The 17,243-nt window shown below is 44.1% G+C and overlaps 1 protein-coding gene across 2 annotated transcripts in view; it reads right to left on the bottom strand.

The window, feature by feature from the left end:
* LOC133449562 (copine-9-like) overlaps positions 1 to 17,243 on the bottom strand; it is a 177,359-nt gene that overhangs the window by 10,378 nt on the left and 149,738 nt on the right. For both annotated transcript variants that reach the window (XM_061728726.1, XM_061728727.1), the window contains 7 exons: positions 16,758 to 16,799; positions 16,298 to 16,373; positions 14,289 to 14,342; positions 14,056 to 14,117; positions 11,284 to 11,330; positions 8,418 to 8,599; positions 6,158 to 6,285 (listed from right to left, as the gene is read on the bottom strand). In XM_061728726.1, coding sequence (XP_061584710.1) covers positions 6,158 to 6,285; positions 8,418 to 8,599; positions 11,284 to 11,330; positions 14,056 to 14,117; positions 14,289 to 14,342; positions 16,298 to 16,373; positions 16,758 to 16,799 — 591 coding nt within the window. The remainder of the gene's footprint in view (positions 1 to 6,157; positions 6,286 to 8,417; positions 8,600 to 11,283; positions 11,331 to 14,055; positions 14,118 to 14,288; positions 14,343 to 16,297; positions 16,374 to 16,757; positions 16,800 to 17,243) is intronic.

Genomic DNA, 17,243 nt, shown 5'->3' on the forward strand with positions numbered 1-17,243 from the left:
GACAGGTGCTGAGATTTGGACGCACTCGCTACCAAGATGTCATCCAGGTACACGAAAAGAAAAGGCAAGTCCCGTAACACAGAGTCCATTAGGCGTTGAAAAGACTGGGCTGCATTTTTAAGGCCAAATGGCATGCGCAGGAACTCGAAAAGACCAAATGGTGTGATCACAGCTGTTTTGGGAATGTCCAGCGTGTGTACCGGCACCTGATGATATCCTCGGACGAGGTCCACCTTGGAAAAAATCACCTTACCCGCCAGGTGCGCTGAAAAATCCTGTATGTTCGGGACCGGGTATCGGTCAGGTGTCGTTGCGTCATTAAGCCGCCGGTAGTCACCACACGGGCGCCAGCCGCCCCCTGGCTTGGGGACAATGTGGAGAGGCGACGCCCACGGGCTGTCGGAGCGGCGGACTATACACAGGCGTTCCATGTTTGCAAACTCAGCCTTTGCAACGCCAAGCTTGGTCGGGTCGAGGCGCCGAGCGCGGGCGTAGACGGGCGGACCAGTAGTGGCGATGTGATGCTCGACACCATGCTTCACAGCAGACGCAGAGAAAGTGGGCCGAGTGATCGCTGGAAACTCGGCAAGCAGACGGTGGAAATCATCCGAAACCGAGAGCAAACTAGATAAATGTACGGATTCAGTCCCGCTGACCTCACACGCAAAAGAACAAAACGTGACGGCATCAATCAAACGGCGGTTCTTTACATCTATCAAAAGTCCATGTGCACACAGAAAATCGGCGCCGAGGAGGGGAAAAGCAACCTTTGCCGTAACAAAGTCCCATCCAAACCGCTGTCCTCCAAAACACAACTCAACATACCTCAGTCCGTACGTGCGGATGGGGCTGCCGTTGGCAGCCTCCATGGGGGGGCCGTGGCTGTCAGTCACCATGTCCAAACGGGATGCGGGCAGGACGCTCCTCTGAGCGCCCGTGTCGCACAGGAACCGCCGTCCGGAGATGCTGTCCCGGATGAAAAGCAGCCTGCCTCCGCGGCCGGCGCTCATGGCCACTACTGAGCGCCGGCCCGGGCGTTTCCCGGCCCGCCAAAACTGCACGGCGAACGGCACATGGTAGCCTTGGGTCCGAACTTTGTGTGATAAAAACACAAGCCGACCTGTTGTGGAGCAGAAGAGTGTTGCCGGGGAGAAGCGGCCGCAGCAACGAGCGCGGAGCCGTCCCGCGTCCCCGGAGCGGGCTGCGCGGGGAGAAACGCGGCCACAAACTCTCCCTGACTCGCCAGAAAAAACTTATCAGCCTCCTCAGCCAGCCTCCGACAGTCAGTGATCGCGGTGTTGGCCAGAGCAGCCCTGACTTGGGAGGGCAGCTGACGCAGAAAAAGTTGGGTGAAAAGAAAATCAGGTCTGTGTTCACCCAGGAGATCCAGCATGCGGTCCATGAGCTCGGACGGCTTGCTGTCACCCAGTCCCTGAAGGGAGAAAAGCCTGCTGGCTCTCTCAGCATCCGACAGTTCAAACGTCTTCAACAGGTGAGACTTGAGAGCTATATATTTATCCGTCGCCGGGGGATTTTTAAGAAGGCTCACCACTCTGGATGCAGTAGAATTTCCGAGAGCCGACACAACGTAGTAGTATTTCGTCGTATCGGCGGTGATCTCCCGCAGCGCGAACTGCGCTTCAGTCTGGGCGAACCATGCAGATGCCGACGATTCCCAGAATTCGGGGAGTTTGAGGGTAACAGCGTTCGTAGACATGGTCGTGTCGTGTCTCTGGATACGTCCAGCAGACAAACGTCGGGGTCACCAGTGTGGGAATTGCAGAAAAATGCAGAGACAATTTCCCATTCAAAAAACGTGTGTTGTTTTATTAGAAAACTTCAGAACACTGAAACACAAAATGGAGCTGTCCAGCAGCTAGAACCGCATGGAGCTCAACGTCATGACCACATTTAAAGGGGCCTCATCCCTGAACCATACTAGTTGCATGAAGGACAATATACTGCATTTAATAATGAACTGTGTGTGGGACCACACTTGATGAATAAGGTGAATTATGTCCGTAACATTCACTACAAGGTGATAATTGCACGTATTTAAAATCTGCTTCAGCATCTGCTTTGCCCACCCCCAAAAAGAAGTTTGTTCATTTGAATTAAAACTGAGCTTTTAGTTTTGAATGCAGCTAAGTATGTGCATGGTTACATTGTAAATGTTCTTTTTATGTGGAGGTGGCAGCAGTGAAGGTGAATATGTTTCCAGTCTGTTGGATGAAGATTGAACACAGAAGATTTTCCAATAGCAATTCCATGCATATGCAGTTAAGAAGCTGAATTTTGTCTTGATTATTGAGTAAAATGACAAAGTAAAGGACACAAAAAACACTAAAAATATTCTATTAGACTTGAAGGACAAATAAGAAAGAAAGTCATTTTTTCTGTGGTTTGAAACATTTACACGGGTGACGAATATGAAACTCAAAAATTCAGACACAGGGCAGCACACTTTTTTGGTGCCGTTTAGTTTTGAAAAAAATACTTTACATGCTTAATGCTGCATTTTATTATCTCAGAGCGGCGTAAAGAGGCTCCACTTACTAAACCAGCCATGTTTGTATTGTGTGTTGGGATAAAGCATACGTTCTTATTCAGAGTATTGTATTAATAGGAGAATATCATGGTCTATGTAAAAGGCACTGAGGCAAAGAGAACAGGGCATTGTGTCAAGCTGAAAAAATAAAATGGTTCCTTTAAGAGCTTAATGTGCTGTTTTCTAAAGCAATATAATTTGGGCTTGGATGTGCTCAAACGTATTACTGAGTTATTTTATGAAAAGAAAATCCTTGAGTGACACTGGGTCATTTCTGCTGTCTGGTCTAATTAACCCCAGCGCTGGCAGCTGAGTCTCTCCTGCTGTTTCCCCTCAGCTGAAACCATCCCGCCTGAGAAATCCTCGTAGAGACAAGAACATCGGCACATCAGAAGGCCCGGGAGCTACAGCAGAAATACAGAGGGTACACCCGTTATATGCTTATTCACAAATTATTTAAGTTATTTGGCCACATCATCCACATCATCAATGCTTATTTCTTTAATGTGAAACATTTGATGTTACAGCTGAGGTACACCAGTAGATACAGACAATTATAACACACAAATTTGAATACAAATTCTGACAAAATAGTGCATGGATTCATGTGAAGAAGACATCTCTGAGAGGTATGGACCATGTTTGCTGAGTAGGTTAAACAAAGTCTGAGTTAAAAGCTCTAACTCAGGCTCAGGTTCGTGGTTTCAAATCAAGGGTTGGGAGCTCTGTTAATGTCAACGCCAAGTAAACAGATGAGATCCTCCTATTTTTCATCCCAAGAATGAGCGCTTTTATTAATAATATAAAGCAATATAAAGTAGATCTTAACACCATCAGATCCTTCAGTGGAAAAGTAACAGCTGCAGCAGCAGAGATCAGAGAAACGAGAGTTTGCGAGGGAGAAACTGCAGAGCAAGTTAATGTGTAATTTAAGTATTTAATGTCAATTTTATGCCTGTGCATTATACCTATATAATTTGACTTTTCATGGAGGTGAAATCCTGCTGGTGAAAAAAAAAAAAAAAAAAAAAAAAGAAAATCAGAAACCACTTGAGAGCCATGGCCTCTTTTCTCGCAGCCTTGCATATATTCCCTCTCGAATAGGCTGTATTCAGTTATGATGAATCAAATTCACACTAGAAAAACAATAAATAGCTTCAAAGGGATGTGAGGTAGGGAAGGACCTGCTGTTTGGTTGCAGAGAAAATTCACTTTCTTCTTTTAGTCCCTCCCTTTTCTCATTTCTGAAAGGAGACACTGATTAATGTGAGCCTGGCACAAAATAAAACTCATCATTCAGAATTTCTGCTTTGTAAATTGTACTTGGAAGTGGAAAAAGACAAAACTCTAAAACCCAAAGACTTAGACCTGCAGTCACAGGTTGAAAAGTAAATCAGACTAGGCAAGCTGGAGTTGTGGGTACCGGGTCCCCATATCACCACGTTTGCTCAGACCACTAATGAGCCAGCTCTTTCTTTAGATTGTTGTTTTACGCTGGATGAAAAGTTATTTAAGCAACAGGCAACGCGTTTTGAAAATCAAATTCAATCATCATGCTTGGACATTGTATGTGGTGTCCCCCAGGGGTCAGTATTGGGACCTAAACTCTTTATTCTATACACAAATTACATATTCAAATTTTCAAAAGTACTACAATTTGTTCTGTTTGCTGATGACACAAATATTTTTTGTGAAGGGGAGAATTTATCGCAGCTTATTGATTAAATTGCCTCAGAATTGAACAAATTAAAAAAAAGTGGTTTGATATAAATAAACTATCATTACATTTTGACAAAACAAAGTTCATGTTGTTTGGAAATTGTAAGACGAACAGTGATTTAAAAGTCCTGATAGAGGGTGTAAATATAGACAGAATTAATGAAATGAAGTTTCTAGGTGTGATGATCGACTACAAGATCTGCTGGAAACGTCACACTCAATACATTCAAGCTAAAGTATCCACGAGTATTTCAGTTCTCAGTAAAACTCAATATCTATTGAATAAAAGAGCATTAGATGTTGTATATTGCTCACTTATTTGGCCATATTTGAATTACTGTGTTACTCCAACCAATGTGCTCACAACAGAAAACAGACATCAGAACGGTTCATAAGGCAGGTTTCCAGAACCAAACTAATGAGTTATTTAGAAACTCCCAACTTGACTAAAACTCCCAAATCTGGTAGAATTTCAAACAGCTCAGCTGATGTACAAAAGCAAACAACTACCAGATTATATACAGAAACTCTCTCTTGATAGAGAGAGGGGTTATGATTACAGGGGAAGCCTGAACTTCAGAACCAGGAGTGTTCCAACAACCATGAAGAGAATGTGCACTTCAGTCGGTGGTGTGAACGTCTGGAATAAACTCAGCCAAGAACTGAGGCGACGTCCAAACATGAGTTTGTTTAAGAAAAAGCTCAGACTGATGATTTCCAACAAGTACAGGGATGATGATCTGAGGTGAAGTTGAATGGGTGTCACCACCCATGATGTGTAAATAGATGATTCTAAATTGCCCGTAGGTGTGAGTGTGTCTGGTTGTGTGTTTATATGTGGCCCTGCGATGGACTGGTGACCTGTCCAGGGTGAATCCCTGCCTCTCACCTGGAATTAGCTGGGATAGGCAGCACTCAGCAGCACTTTGGTTTTTTAAGTTAATAAACCACGTTTTTTTTAATCCTGCCACATCTGTCTCCTGCATCTGAGTCCTACTACCTTGCAGGGACAAGTTCCTAATATGTTTAAACTTTAAACCCAAAACACAGCTTTAGTCTTTAGTCAGCCACGCACCTGCTGTTTATCAAATGCTTGTTTTTCTGTGAGAAAGAGCCTGGTTCGCACGGGATTTTGGGTCCCGTGTGAGCCGAAACTTATTTTGAGAGCTTGCGGACGGGGGGGGGGGCGAATAGGCCTCGGATTTCGGATTTTAGAGTCTGCCGTGGGTCAGTGCAGGACGCCCGGTGCGGTTTTTTCCTTGGCTTACTCTATATCAGGACTGTTCCCGGCTCTCCAGTCCCGTGTCAAGGTAAGAGTTAGGCCTTAAAACCCTTTGTGGTTGTGTGTGAGGAATATTGCTCTGCCATTTGCGGGGGATAACTTGACACTTTATCCTAGCAAACGAGTAATTTTGTGTGCTCTGCCATTTGCGGGGGATAACTTGACACTTTATCCTAGCAAACGGGTAGTTTTGTGTGCTCTGCCATTTGCGGGGGATAACTTGGCAACTTATCCTAGCAAACGGGTAGTTTTGTGGATGTCTTCTATGTAAATGCTTGCTTTTCTTGCTGGTAATAAAGATCCATATGTCATTATAGCAAAAGCGAGTTGTGTGTGTGTGTGTGTGATTCATTTTGATACAGCCGACCACTCCTAGAACCTAATTGAGATTTCTCCCAAAACAATAGTGAATATGAATTGTTGCTTAACTCATATATTGTGCACACTATCTGTTCGATTGATTGATTTTGTGTGTGTGTGTGTGTGTGTGTGTGTGTGTGTGTGTGTGTGTGTGTGTGTGTGTGTGTGTGTGTGTGTGTGTGTGTGTGTGTGTGTGTGTGTGTGTGTGTGTGTGTGTGTGTGCGTGTGTGTCTGTGTGTGTGTCTCACCGGGCCACCTGGTTGACGACGGGGGCAAAGTTGGTTGGGCCATACAGCTGAACTGATCGCAGGCTTTGGAAGTAAGCCTCCAGAACACCTTCAATCCCCACACAATTGGGGTTTTCTGAATCAGAGTTCTGCAAAACGGAAAATTCAGTTTGAGAAAATATTCCTGGGAAATCCTTGATGCCGTTCAGAGCTGCCTCTCAGTGCGCATAAGACTCCAGAGTCGACCAAGCCCAGGTCCTCAACCCCTGAACTCTCTTCTGAGGTCAGGACTGACTCACTGAAGCGATCCCTGACTGAACTCAGAGCTTGCTGAATATTAAATCCAGTTCGATTTACACCAGGTTATTTGTGTACCGCTGATTCAGAACGTCGTTATCTCAAGGCACATTACAGAGAAAGCAAACAAGTTCAATGCAGCCTTATTAAATACAGTACACCACAGTCCAATTATAATCCACATCATTTGAATTTGTTTGAATTCATTTTGAATCTCATTCATTCTAACTAAGTCCAAATCCATTAAAGAATTCTCTTTCACATTGCCAATTCATGCATGCAGAAGACATTGGAGGCTACATCTTGGCTGATCATCAAAGTATACATATTTTGTTATTTTCTTAAAAAGTTGGCAGAACTTGATAAGGTTTCAATGAAATGTCTGTGACATGTTTGATCAAAATATCACAAAAACATGGTATACAACATGCCTTTTTGTCCATGTTATCACTGTTCTTGTGTTTAAAGGTATAGTCTGTAATGTTGGAGAGCTAGCAAGATTTGAAAGTGGCACCTCCTCTAAGCCCTGCCCCCTCCTCCCCCTCCCGCCAGCGCTCCGTCCAAAGCCACGCCCCCACAAACTTTGGGGAACACGCATTTGCAGGAGTCGAGTTTTCCAGGACATTTTGGACAGCACATTTTCAACAAATCTACCCCATGTATCATTCACCTGTAAGCGAGGCCGGTTTTAGGGCGGGGCAGGGGTGGGCTGTGCCCACCCAAACGTGCGTCCTGCCCACCCAATCAAAGTTATGGGGATCCTTTATTTTTTTATAATTTAATTTTTTTCTAAATATAAAAAAATATGACAGAATTTCTGTACCGTTTCTGATTGGGTTCGCATCATTTTTAGACACAACAATAAACGCATACCGCAAAAGTTGTGTCTCGGCGGAGGGACCCGACGTCCCAGCAAAATGAGCACAACAGAGAAGTGTTCAGAACAGCACACACAGCACACACTGAAGGCTGATTTATGGTTCCGCGTTACACCAACGCAGAATGGTGCGCGTTGCCGCGTACCCTACGGCGTAGGCTATGGCGTACCCTACGGCGTAGCCGTGGCTCCACAGCCTGCACAGCACCGCAGCGCACCGCCACCCGCACCGGCGCTCTCCGCGCTCGCCGGGATGGAGACTCCTCCATCCCCACGGACCCCCATACTGGGGTCCATGGCAGACCCCCAGTAGAGGACAACCTGCGCCGCAGAATCGCACTTTGGCTTTCTTTTTTTAGCTTTTTTAGCAGGGCGAGCCGTTACATTCGACGTGACAAGTGCGCGCATGGGACAGAGGAGGGCGTGGGCGGGACTTAAAATGAAGGCATCTGATTGGTTCTTTCCCCCCTGCCAATCCTCTGGTCCTCTGACCAATCCGTGCCATTCGGTGCGCAAAAAAACAGATTGGTCAGAGTTTTTACAGGATTAAAGCTGTCAGAGAAGTCGGATTTTTTTCTTTCCTTTTTCTGAACACATTATTCACTGGCTACTCTCAGGATGGAAGGACCATTTCACCCAGTATAACAATAAATGTTTTTGAATACGATTACAGACTATACCTTTAAGGCAGCTGGTTTAAAGGGGTAGAATATAAACACAAACTTTTCTCTTTTGTGAAGTGTGCCTGTTGAAAGTTGTTGGGCCACAGTCCTGTGTTGTACATAGAAAGACTTGATTTCAATTCTGAGGCTTAACTCTGAGGCCAGCCTTGAATTCTTAGAGCCTGGAGCATGGTTCGAAACAAAGGAACCTCCATAATGACTCAAAGCCCGGGCAGGCTTTGCATTTACGGCCCTTAAGTGATAAGGAATAGCAACCTCATTGGGCATAGACCCCAAAACGCAGGAGGGGCCACAGTCGATTGATGGAATCCCAGGCTCGGCTATAAAGGGAAGGCGCCCCCTTTCTGGCGCTCTTTTCCTCCTCTCTTGTTCCCAAGGTCTCTGAAATGCCCCCTTCTTCCTTTTCATTGTCAGTATCTCTTACCAGAGGAAAACCATGCGATATCTTGCCATCTGGGGGAAGTTTAGCTCCAAAGCCATATGCAGGGAAGAGTTTGTCACTGTCATAGTCCTGGATGATCTCCCCAACAGCCTTCAGGGCCATGGCATATGTATTCATCTGGTAGGGATTCATGTAGTGCAGAGAGGTGGGCTGGGATGGATTACCTAAACAAAAGCCCAGCATTATCATCAACATGTATAAATAAAACTACACAGTTAATACTGACAGGTTTATGGAAGGTCCTTCTGCTGAAACTTGAAAAAGCCAAATCCAAAGCAAGTTGTTTGTTGCAGGGAACTGTCATTTTTAATCAAGCTGAAGACCAACAAAATATGACTCAATATGACCTGTAATGACTCAGTAACTGTCAATACGGGCTGCCAGATCTGCTGGTCCATCCTCAGTCAGTGAGAGTGTCATGGCAAGGACGAGTGTCCAGATCGCATGAGCTGGCAACAGGGGTGCCACAGGGATCAGTGCTTGGCCCTCTTTTCTTTTCACTATACATCTCTTCACTAGGTGAAATCATCAGCTCTCATGGCTTCACCTACCACTTCTATGCTGATGACACCCAGCTCTTCCTTTCCTTCCCACCTGGTGACACGGCCGTCTCAATGTGAATATCGCTCTGTCTTTCTGAAATCTATGCATGGGTGAAGGACTGTCACCTTCAGCTAAATCTATCCAAGACTTAGCTTATTGTCTGTCCAGACAGTCATCCCTTACCTCCTCAGATAAGTGTGCAGTTTATTCTATCACACTTGTGCCCACGTCTTCTGCTAGGAATCTTGGTGTCATGTTAGACAGCCAGCTGACCTTTAAGGACCATGTTGCCATTGGTTTCCCGGTCTTGCCGTTTCCCTCTCTACAACATCAGAAAAATCAGACCCTACCTGACAGAACATACGACACAGCTCTTGGTTCAGGCTCTGATCATGTCATGCATTGACTACTGTAATTCCTTGTTGGTCGGCCTTCCTGCATGCTCAGTTAAACCTCTGCAGATGACCCAGAACGCAGCAGCACGTCTGGTTTTCAACCAACCCAAAAGAACTCATGTCACTCCGCTGCTGATCTCCCTGCACTGCCTTCCAGTTGCAGCATCAAGTTCAAAGCTCTGCTTTTGGCTACCAAATAATTACCCAAACGGCTCCTCAATACCTTCACTCCTTCATCCAGAGCTACACTCCCTCTACCTTCACTCCTTCATCCAGAGCTACATCCCTCTACCTTCACTCCTTCATCCAGAGCTACACTCCTTCTACCTTCACTCCTTCATCCAGAGCTACTCTCCCTCTACCTTCACTCCTTCATCCAGAGCTACTCTCCCTCTACCTTCACTCCTTCATCCAGAGCTACACTCCCTCTACCTTCACTCCTTCATCCAGAGCTACACTCCCTCTACCTTCACTCCTTCATCCAGAGCTGCACTCCCTCTACCTTCACTCCTTCATCCAGAGCTACACTCCCTCTACCTTCACTCCTTCATCCAGAGCTACACTCCCTCTACCTTCACTCCTTCATCCAGAGCTACACTCCCTCTACCTTCACTCTTTCATCCAGAGCTACTCTCCCTCTACCTTCACTCCTTCATCCAGAGCTACACTCCCTCTACCTTCACTCCTTCATCCAGAGCTACACTCCCTCTACCTTCACTCCTTCATCCAGAGCTACTCTCCCTCTACCTTCACTCCTTCATCCAGAGCTACACTCCCTCTACCTTCACTCCTTCATCCAGAGCTACACTCCCTCTACCTTCACTCCTTCATCCAGAGCTACTCTCCCTCTACCTTCACTCCTTCATCCAGAGCTACTCTCCTTCTCCACAGCTCCACTCAGCCAGTGAAAGACGCCTGGTGTTTCCACCACAACGTGGTGTGAAATCAGCAACTAGACTCTTCTCCTCCATTGTTCCCTGATGGTGGAACGATCTACCAAACTCTGTCCAATCTGCAGGATCTGGACCTACTTTAGAGAGTATGCTAAAGACTCAGCTCTTTAAGGAGCACTTCTGCATCTAGTAAACTTCTCTGCTCATCAGAATTAGTTAGAAGATTTGTCAAGCTCTTTGCAGGACTCAGCACTGAGTAAGCTGCACGCACTTATAACAAGATGATAAATGTGATGGTGAATTTAAGACCCAGTTTTGCTGAATAAAGGGACTTTTAAGGTGGGAAGGGAATAAAAAATATTCTAGCACTAGCATGGCAGCACCTGTGTCCAACTGGACTCACAGCAGTCTGACCAGCACTGATCCAGCTGGACCTCCTATGGGATTTCTCGCTTGTGTTGTTCTCTCAGATGTAAGTCACTTTGGATAAAAGCTTCTGCTAAATGACAGTAGTAGTAGTAGTAGTAGTAGTAGTAGTAGTAGTAGAAGTAGTAGTAATAGTAGTGGTAGTAGTGGTTGTAGTAGTAGTAGTAGTAGTAGTAGCAGTATTCTTAGTAGTAATAGTGGTAGTAGTAGTAGTAGTAGCAGTATTCTTAGTAGTAATAGTAGTAGTAGTAGTAGTAGCAGTAGTAGCAGTATTCTTAGTAGTAATAGTAGTAGTAGTAGTAGTAGTAGTAGTAGTAGTAGCAGTGTTCTTAGTAGTAATAGTAGTAGTAGTAGTAGTAGTAGCAGTAGTAGCAGTATTCTTAGTAGTAGTAGTAGTAGCGATGATGATGAAGCCTGAAAAGTGTATTTCTTTTAGTGTTTCACAGAATGTGTATACAGGCAACAAGATATGTGATATAACAATGACACTTAGCAATCTTCAGCTATTTAAAATTGATTTAAACAGAATCTCTGGCATAATTTTGTTCTGAATAAAAAACACTTCTGTTATATTCAAAAATGACGTCTTACCGTTGGATGCTGTGAAGTCTATGGCCACAGTGAAATTAAGTTGTGTCCTGGTGGCAGATGGAGAAGAGTTGAATTTACAACATTATCTGCAGATGGGAGCTCAGTTTTTCAGCCTCCAGTGACAAACTCACCAACAGTTCCCTACCGTTGTTCGTAGTGACCAAGCCAGAGCAGCTGTACAATGATCATTATGTGTACTATACAAGTGCTTCATACTAGTATAGTTTTAACATATCCTAATTCCCAGGGGGATACACCACCTAAAGCGGCAGAGTGATGCGGAACTGAGATGTGAAGGGTTGGTGCATTGATCCCGAGGATCGACACGTGACGGTTTGTTAGGGACAGGAAACTGAACTCTGCATTACAATCCCACCTGACAGTTACATCAGGAGAAAATCAAGAAGTACCGGGAGCTGGGGAAACTACACAAACAGATGTGGAGGCACACTAGACGTAATAGAAACTGGAAAGTTTTAGGAACTTTGCTGAAGTAGCATCATAAGAAAGTACTGAACTGTCATGATCTTTGAGGCCTCAGACAACACAGCTGTCACAGTAAGCAGCTCTGCAGGAGAAAATGTAGCACACATGTATAAAACCATCATTAGGGAATGCAGTTTCTCAACTGTAGCCACACATGTAAGTTGGAGGCAATAAAAAAAAACGAACACCCCCATGAACACGCCCGATGTATAAAAAAGAAAGAAGCTTATTTCTCCAACACACTGCAGAATAACATTCTGCCAAACTGGCTGAATGTTATTGTTGTAAATGGTTGTATAGATGGATGTCAGATTTTGAATTGTAAATGGGGTGGAGCATGTTTTCCTTGTGCTTTCATGGGCATTGTGCTTGACTGGGTACTCAGCTTCGTTGATGGGGTGATTCAGAAATGGGTTGTTGGAATGAAGGACAGCATAAGCGGAGGCAGAAATAAAAATAACTTACTGAAAAAAAAAGGACAGGAAACAGGCCTGAAAGAAAAAGCAAAACTCCAAACAAACACAAGGACCTGGAAATGCACAAAAAAATAAATATTATACAAAATACTGAGTTGAGGGGTAATGGATAATGTGATGAAGACATAGATATTAGTAACAGATGTGAGGTGTGAGGTAAAGACAGGGAGCATATTTAAACAGGAAAGGCAAGTTCCACTCAACAGAACACAAGGTAAAGCAAACTCAACTGCAGAAGATACAATGATTACGGGGTGATCACGACAAACATCACACCACCTGTTTCAAGCCAGGATTCAATATGAAACCAGTTGTTTCTTTAACTATCCATGGGATACCCATGGTGAGTGGGTCACAAATGATGATGACTCCAAGTCCTCGTGTCCCTCAAGCTAAATGCTTAGCTAGGAGATGGGACTTCATGCAAGATTATTGCATTTACCAAGACACAAACCGAGACACAAACACACACTTTCTTAATCAATACAAAATTAAACTTTTAAATTGGCCCGTAATGCAAGAAAGAGTCATGTTGGTGCAGGATTGTATTTGAAACCAGAATTTATTCAACATTCAGCAAGAAATCTTCTGAAATACTGAGATTTATAATAGGAAGGCTGTTTGTCGTTTTGATAATACTGTTGAAAGCCAAGAACCATGAGCCAAATCTGTCTGGATTAAACCAAAAGTGCTGAGAGGAGCAAAATTTAGCCTTGGCCTGAAAATAGTGCCAACTGACACTCTCTCCCAAAAAGATAAGCATTGCCCTTAACAAGGATTTGTCTACCAGAATCGTAACAATGAATCATCGTGCCTCAATCATCAGTATTATGCCTTAAAGCATTATGCTTCCTTTTTCATTATCATCCTACATTGAGACACCTGATGCATGTTTTGACAAGTCTTCCTCTTGGTAACTGAAACACTCAGTTTCAGTCCAGATATTCACCTATTTGGAAAGAACATGTTAAAGAGCATTTAATATTTTTTTTCCACGACTAGTTTCAGCTAAAGAAAGTCAATTTGAGTGATAATGAAAGGCCTGCACAACACCCTGAGGGAATAAACGACTGAAGCCATGATGAGTAGAAGCTGTAAAGCAAAGACATACATGATAAGAGACAGCTAAAGAGGAGAAAACAGTCAAAATGGAGAGTGCAAGTAAACACTGAGAGACGATGCAAACGGTAGGTTAAGGAAGTTAACTTAAAACTGAGTTAATCTAATTTAATCTGAAACTGGAGACACCACCTCCAACCTCATTAAGCCCAAATTGGCTGAGCAGCCAAGTGAGGCCAGACGTTGGAGGCCAAGGCAGCCTGGATTACCTGTTAAGAACTGAAAGTGACACTGGGAAATTAACTGGCCCACAGCCTGGGCTCAGTAAACCCGGCCTCGGTTACACGGTGTAGAAATTATAATGGTGGTTTTGAGCTTTGAAGTTTTGCCGAATAACGTAGAATCTGAACAGTATCTTTTAGCCAAGCCCACGAGTGTGATGTTCTTGTAACTTTTAAACATGTGTGCATTTAAAAGAATCTGAAATATGAATAATATATAGCAGACTGAGAAAGTCCTCCTAACTCAAGAAAGCATCATCAAAGTCTGTTATTTTAAACTTTTCATTGCGTACCATGGGAGCAGGACGTGCTACTTCTTTCATCACCTTCCATAATCACGAGCAATACAAGTGTATGTGATGAAACATTATTTACTTTTTGATTATTTATATCTGTGTTGTGGCTCCTCTTGTTTTATGTGACTTCAAAAAAAGAACCAAAAGAGAGACAGAGAGACACGGAGCACTTACCCTCCTCTGATGAAGTCCACAAACGTGCATTCAGACTCCACTTTAAAAGACAGAAGAGTCACCTTCAAGATGAAGAATGAAAGGCAAATGAAGGATAAAAGAGTAAAAAAAACCCCACACAGACAGGGAATCACCGGCAGACAACTGGGCAAATGATTAATTTACTGCTCTGACAAGCTGCTGGTGACAATGAAGCATATGACCTGCTGATGAAACACTCAAACAGGTCTTACCGTCCCTGAATTGACATATTTCTTCTTCTTGCCTCTCTTTTTAGGGTTCAAAACCTTGAGCACAACAAAGGAAACAGGAAATTAGCTTGCTATCATGCACATCTAGGTCAATTAAAGTCTTTGAGTGTTAAGACTAAACCTGTTCCTGCTAATTCTAAATAATATATTGTTATTAGGAATGCACGATATTTTACCGTTCACGATAAACCGTTTTTGTGTAAAGCTGATTTATTGAAGGAAGGAAGGAAGGAAGGAAGGAAGGAAGGAAGGAAATGAGCAAGAAAGAAAGAAAGAAAGAAAGAAAGAAAGAAAGGAAGGAAGAGAAAGAAAGAAAGAAAGAAAGAAAGAAAGAAAGAAAGAAAGAAAGAAAGAGAAAGAAAGAAAGAAAGAAAGAAAGAAAGAAAGAAAGAAAGAAAGAAAGAAAGAAAGAAAGAAAGAAAGAAAGAAAGAAAGAAAGAAAGAAAGAAAGAAGGAAGGAAGGAAGGAAGGAAGGAAGGAAGGAAGGAAGGAAGGAAGGAAGGAAGGAAGGAAGGAAGGAAGGAAGGAAGGAAGGAAGGAAGGAAGGAAGGAAGGAAGGAAGGAAGGAAGGAAGGAAGGAAGGAAGGAAGGAAGGAAGGAAGGAAGGAAGGAAGGAAGGAAGGAAGGAAAAGAAAGAAAGAAAGAAAGAAAGAAAGAAAGAAAGAAAGAAAGAAAGAAAGAAAGAAAGAAAGAAAGAAAGAAAGAAAGAAAGAAAGAAAGAAAGAAAGAAAGAAAGAAAGAAGAAATGAGCCAGAAAGAAAGAAAGAAAGAAATCTGTCCACATCTGCACAGGAGGTGGAAAGGCCTAACATTTTTGTTCCTCGGCTGTGCTGCCCTGGTAGGGAGCAACAGAGCTGTAATGGGGGTGAACTGAGTGCAATGTGGATTGTCATGCTGGAAGGTGTCCCAGGTATATGAGGATGGAATCAGTCCGTCATGACTTGATGGGTCATCTGATGGCACTTTTGCACTAGGACTTACTCGGCCCAACTCGGCTCGTCACGCCTCCACCCGTGTGTTTTTCCACAGCCAGGTGAGAAGTGGGCAGGTTGGGGTGAAGCTGCTGGGACGTACTCGATTGCGCAACCGCTTTGTTCATGTCGGCGCTGATCAGAAATCAGCCGGAGCCGCGAGCGGCTGAGAGTAAAACAGCCCGTCTACATCCCTTTTTTAATTCTCTCCTCAGCCCCCAGGTTTATGAACATCTGCACCTCAGAGTTGGATCACCAAACAGACGTTTTGCACTTTATAATAAAATCGCTGCGAGCCGCGGGTCGCTCTCGCGCTGACTCCCGCTTCCTGATTCAAACGTCTGCCGGCCCCGCCCCCGACCAATCAGTGGCGTGGAGGGTGGTGACGTCAGAAATAGTCCCGGCTCAGCCCGCAAAGAACCTCGCCAGAATGGTTACAGAAATAGTATTGGCTCGGAGCGGCTCTACCCGTCTCAGCCCCTAGTGCAAACGTGCAAGACAGGGCTGCACCGAGCCGAGCCGTGCGGAGGCGGGACTAGTGCAAAAGCGCCATGAGTGTTTGGACAGAGGTTTGGGGCACTGGCTATCATGAAACCCTGCTGCTGTGCAAGAAGAGCTCCCTCTCCAGATGTCCATTGCCAATGGGGAAACTGAGGGCAGTCCACTGGACACACAGAAACTTTAATTTATCAGTGTTGTGTTTCATTCAGAGACGAATTAATAAAACATCCTTGGACCAGAACAACATAAAGCTTTGTGAAAGCTGGAGAGGTAATACCTCCCCTTACTGAGATCAATGTGAGTGTGCAGCTGGAGAGTGGTGGGAGAAAGGTGTGTCTTTATAGTGTCATTGCTGTGTGAAAGTGGCTAAAGACTGTCAAACCTTCGATGCTCCACATTCTGAAAACATTGAACATGAATCTGTGACATCCAATTCATACAACAACTTGAAAACGTTGATATTTTTTTCATTTTCTCATCCAAGTTGTGTAACAACGCTTTCCACCATTGGGTTTTTACCTCGTAAACATTGAACTGGCTTTGGCCTCTGGACAGTTCTCTGTAGCTGGTGGTGAACTCGCCAATAAAATCATGACTGGAAAAGAAGAAAGAAAGAGACACCTGTGACAAACAAAAGTTAAACAGTTATGATATTTGCGGCTCTGCGATGGACTGGCGACCTGTCCAGAAAACCTGGAAGACCCCACAATATTTATAATGAAAGACCCAAATCCGTGTGTGGGGCTGCTTCACTAATCCAAAATCTGTGAGAAAGCGATGCCTTATCAGCTGCGACCTCTTGCTCACTCAGCAAGTTTCATTCATTACAAAGCGTTTGCCAGACAAGCGGAGCTGTCCATCTGTTCTAACAAGACGCCTTGGGTCACTCTAAATTGGTGTGATATTCCACAGACTCCTTGCGGAGCTGAAAATGAAGTGAACAAAAGAAAGCGGGGATATGCCGATCAAGAGGCCTTACCTCCCGTCTCTGTCCCAGTCGTATACGTCCACCTTGACTGTCCTGGAGGGAGGGGAGACGAGGGAGGCCGGAAGGCAGCAGAAAGGTGAGATTAACAGAAAACAGAGCGAGTAAAGGTGAGGAGGAGATCAACAAAGAGAAATTTAAAATCAAAGAAGTTAACTTTTCCTCCAGACTGTCTGACATTTTAAAACCAGCACAAAGCAGATAGAAGAAAAGAGGCTGCTTACAAAAGCAAGGCCACATTGTAACGGATTTAAAAGAAATACTTTTTTTTGTTGTTGTAATAGTTCATATTTTATCCTCCTTTACATGAGTGATGCAGGACATTGTGAACAGCTGTAAAGTTCTGAGTTAAGAGGAAACGTTAATTATGAGGTAGTTGTTAACGCTTACAGTGACAGCCAGTGTAAGAGTTAATACGTTAATCTCGCCTCTTGTATGAAAATCATCTGATTTCACTGGTTTTTGTATTTGGCAGAACAA

The sequence above is a fragment of the Cololabis saira genome, chromosome 8 (assembly GCF_033807715.1).
Source record: "Cololabis saira isolate AMF1-May2022 chromosome 8, fColSai1.1, whole genome shotgun sequence".
Lineage (NCBI taxonomy): Eukaryota > Metazoa > Chordata > Actinopteri > Beloniformes > Belonidae > Cololabis > Cololabis saira.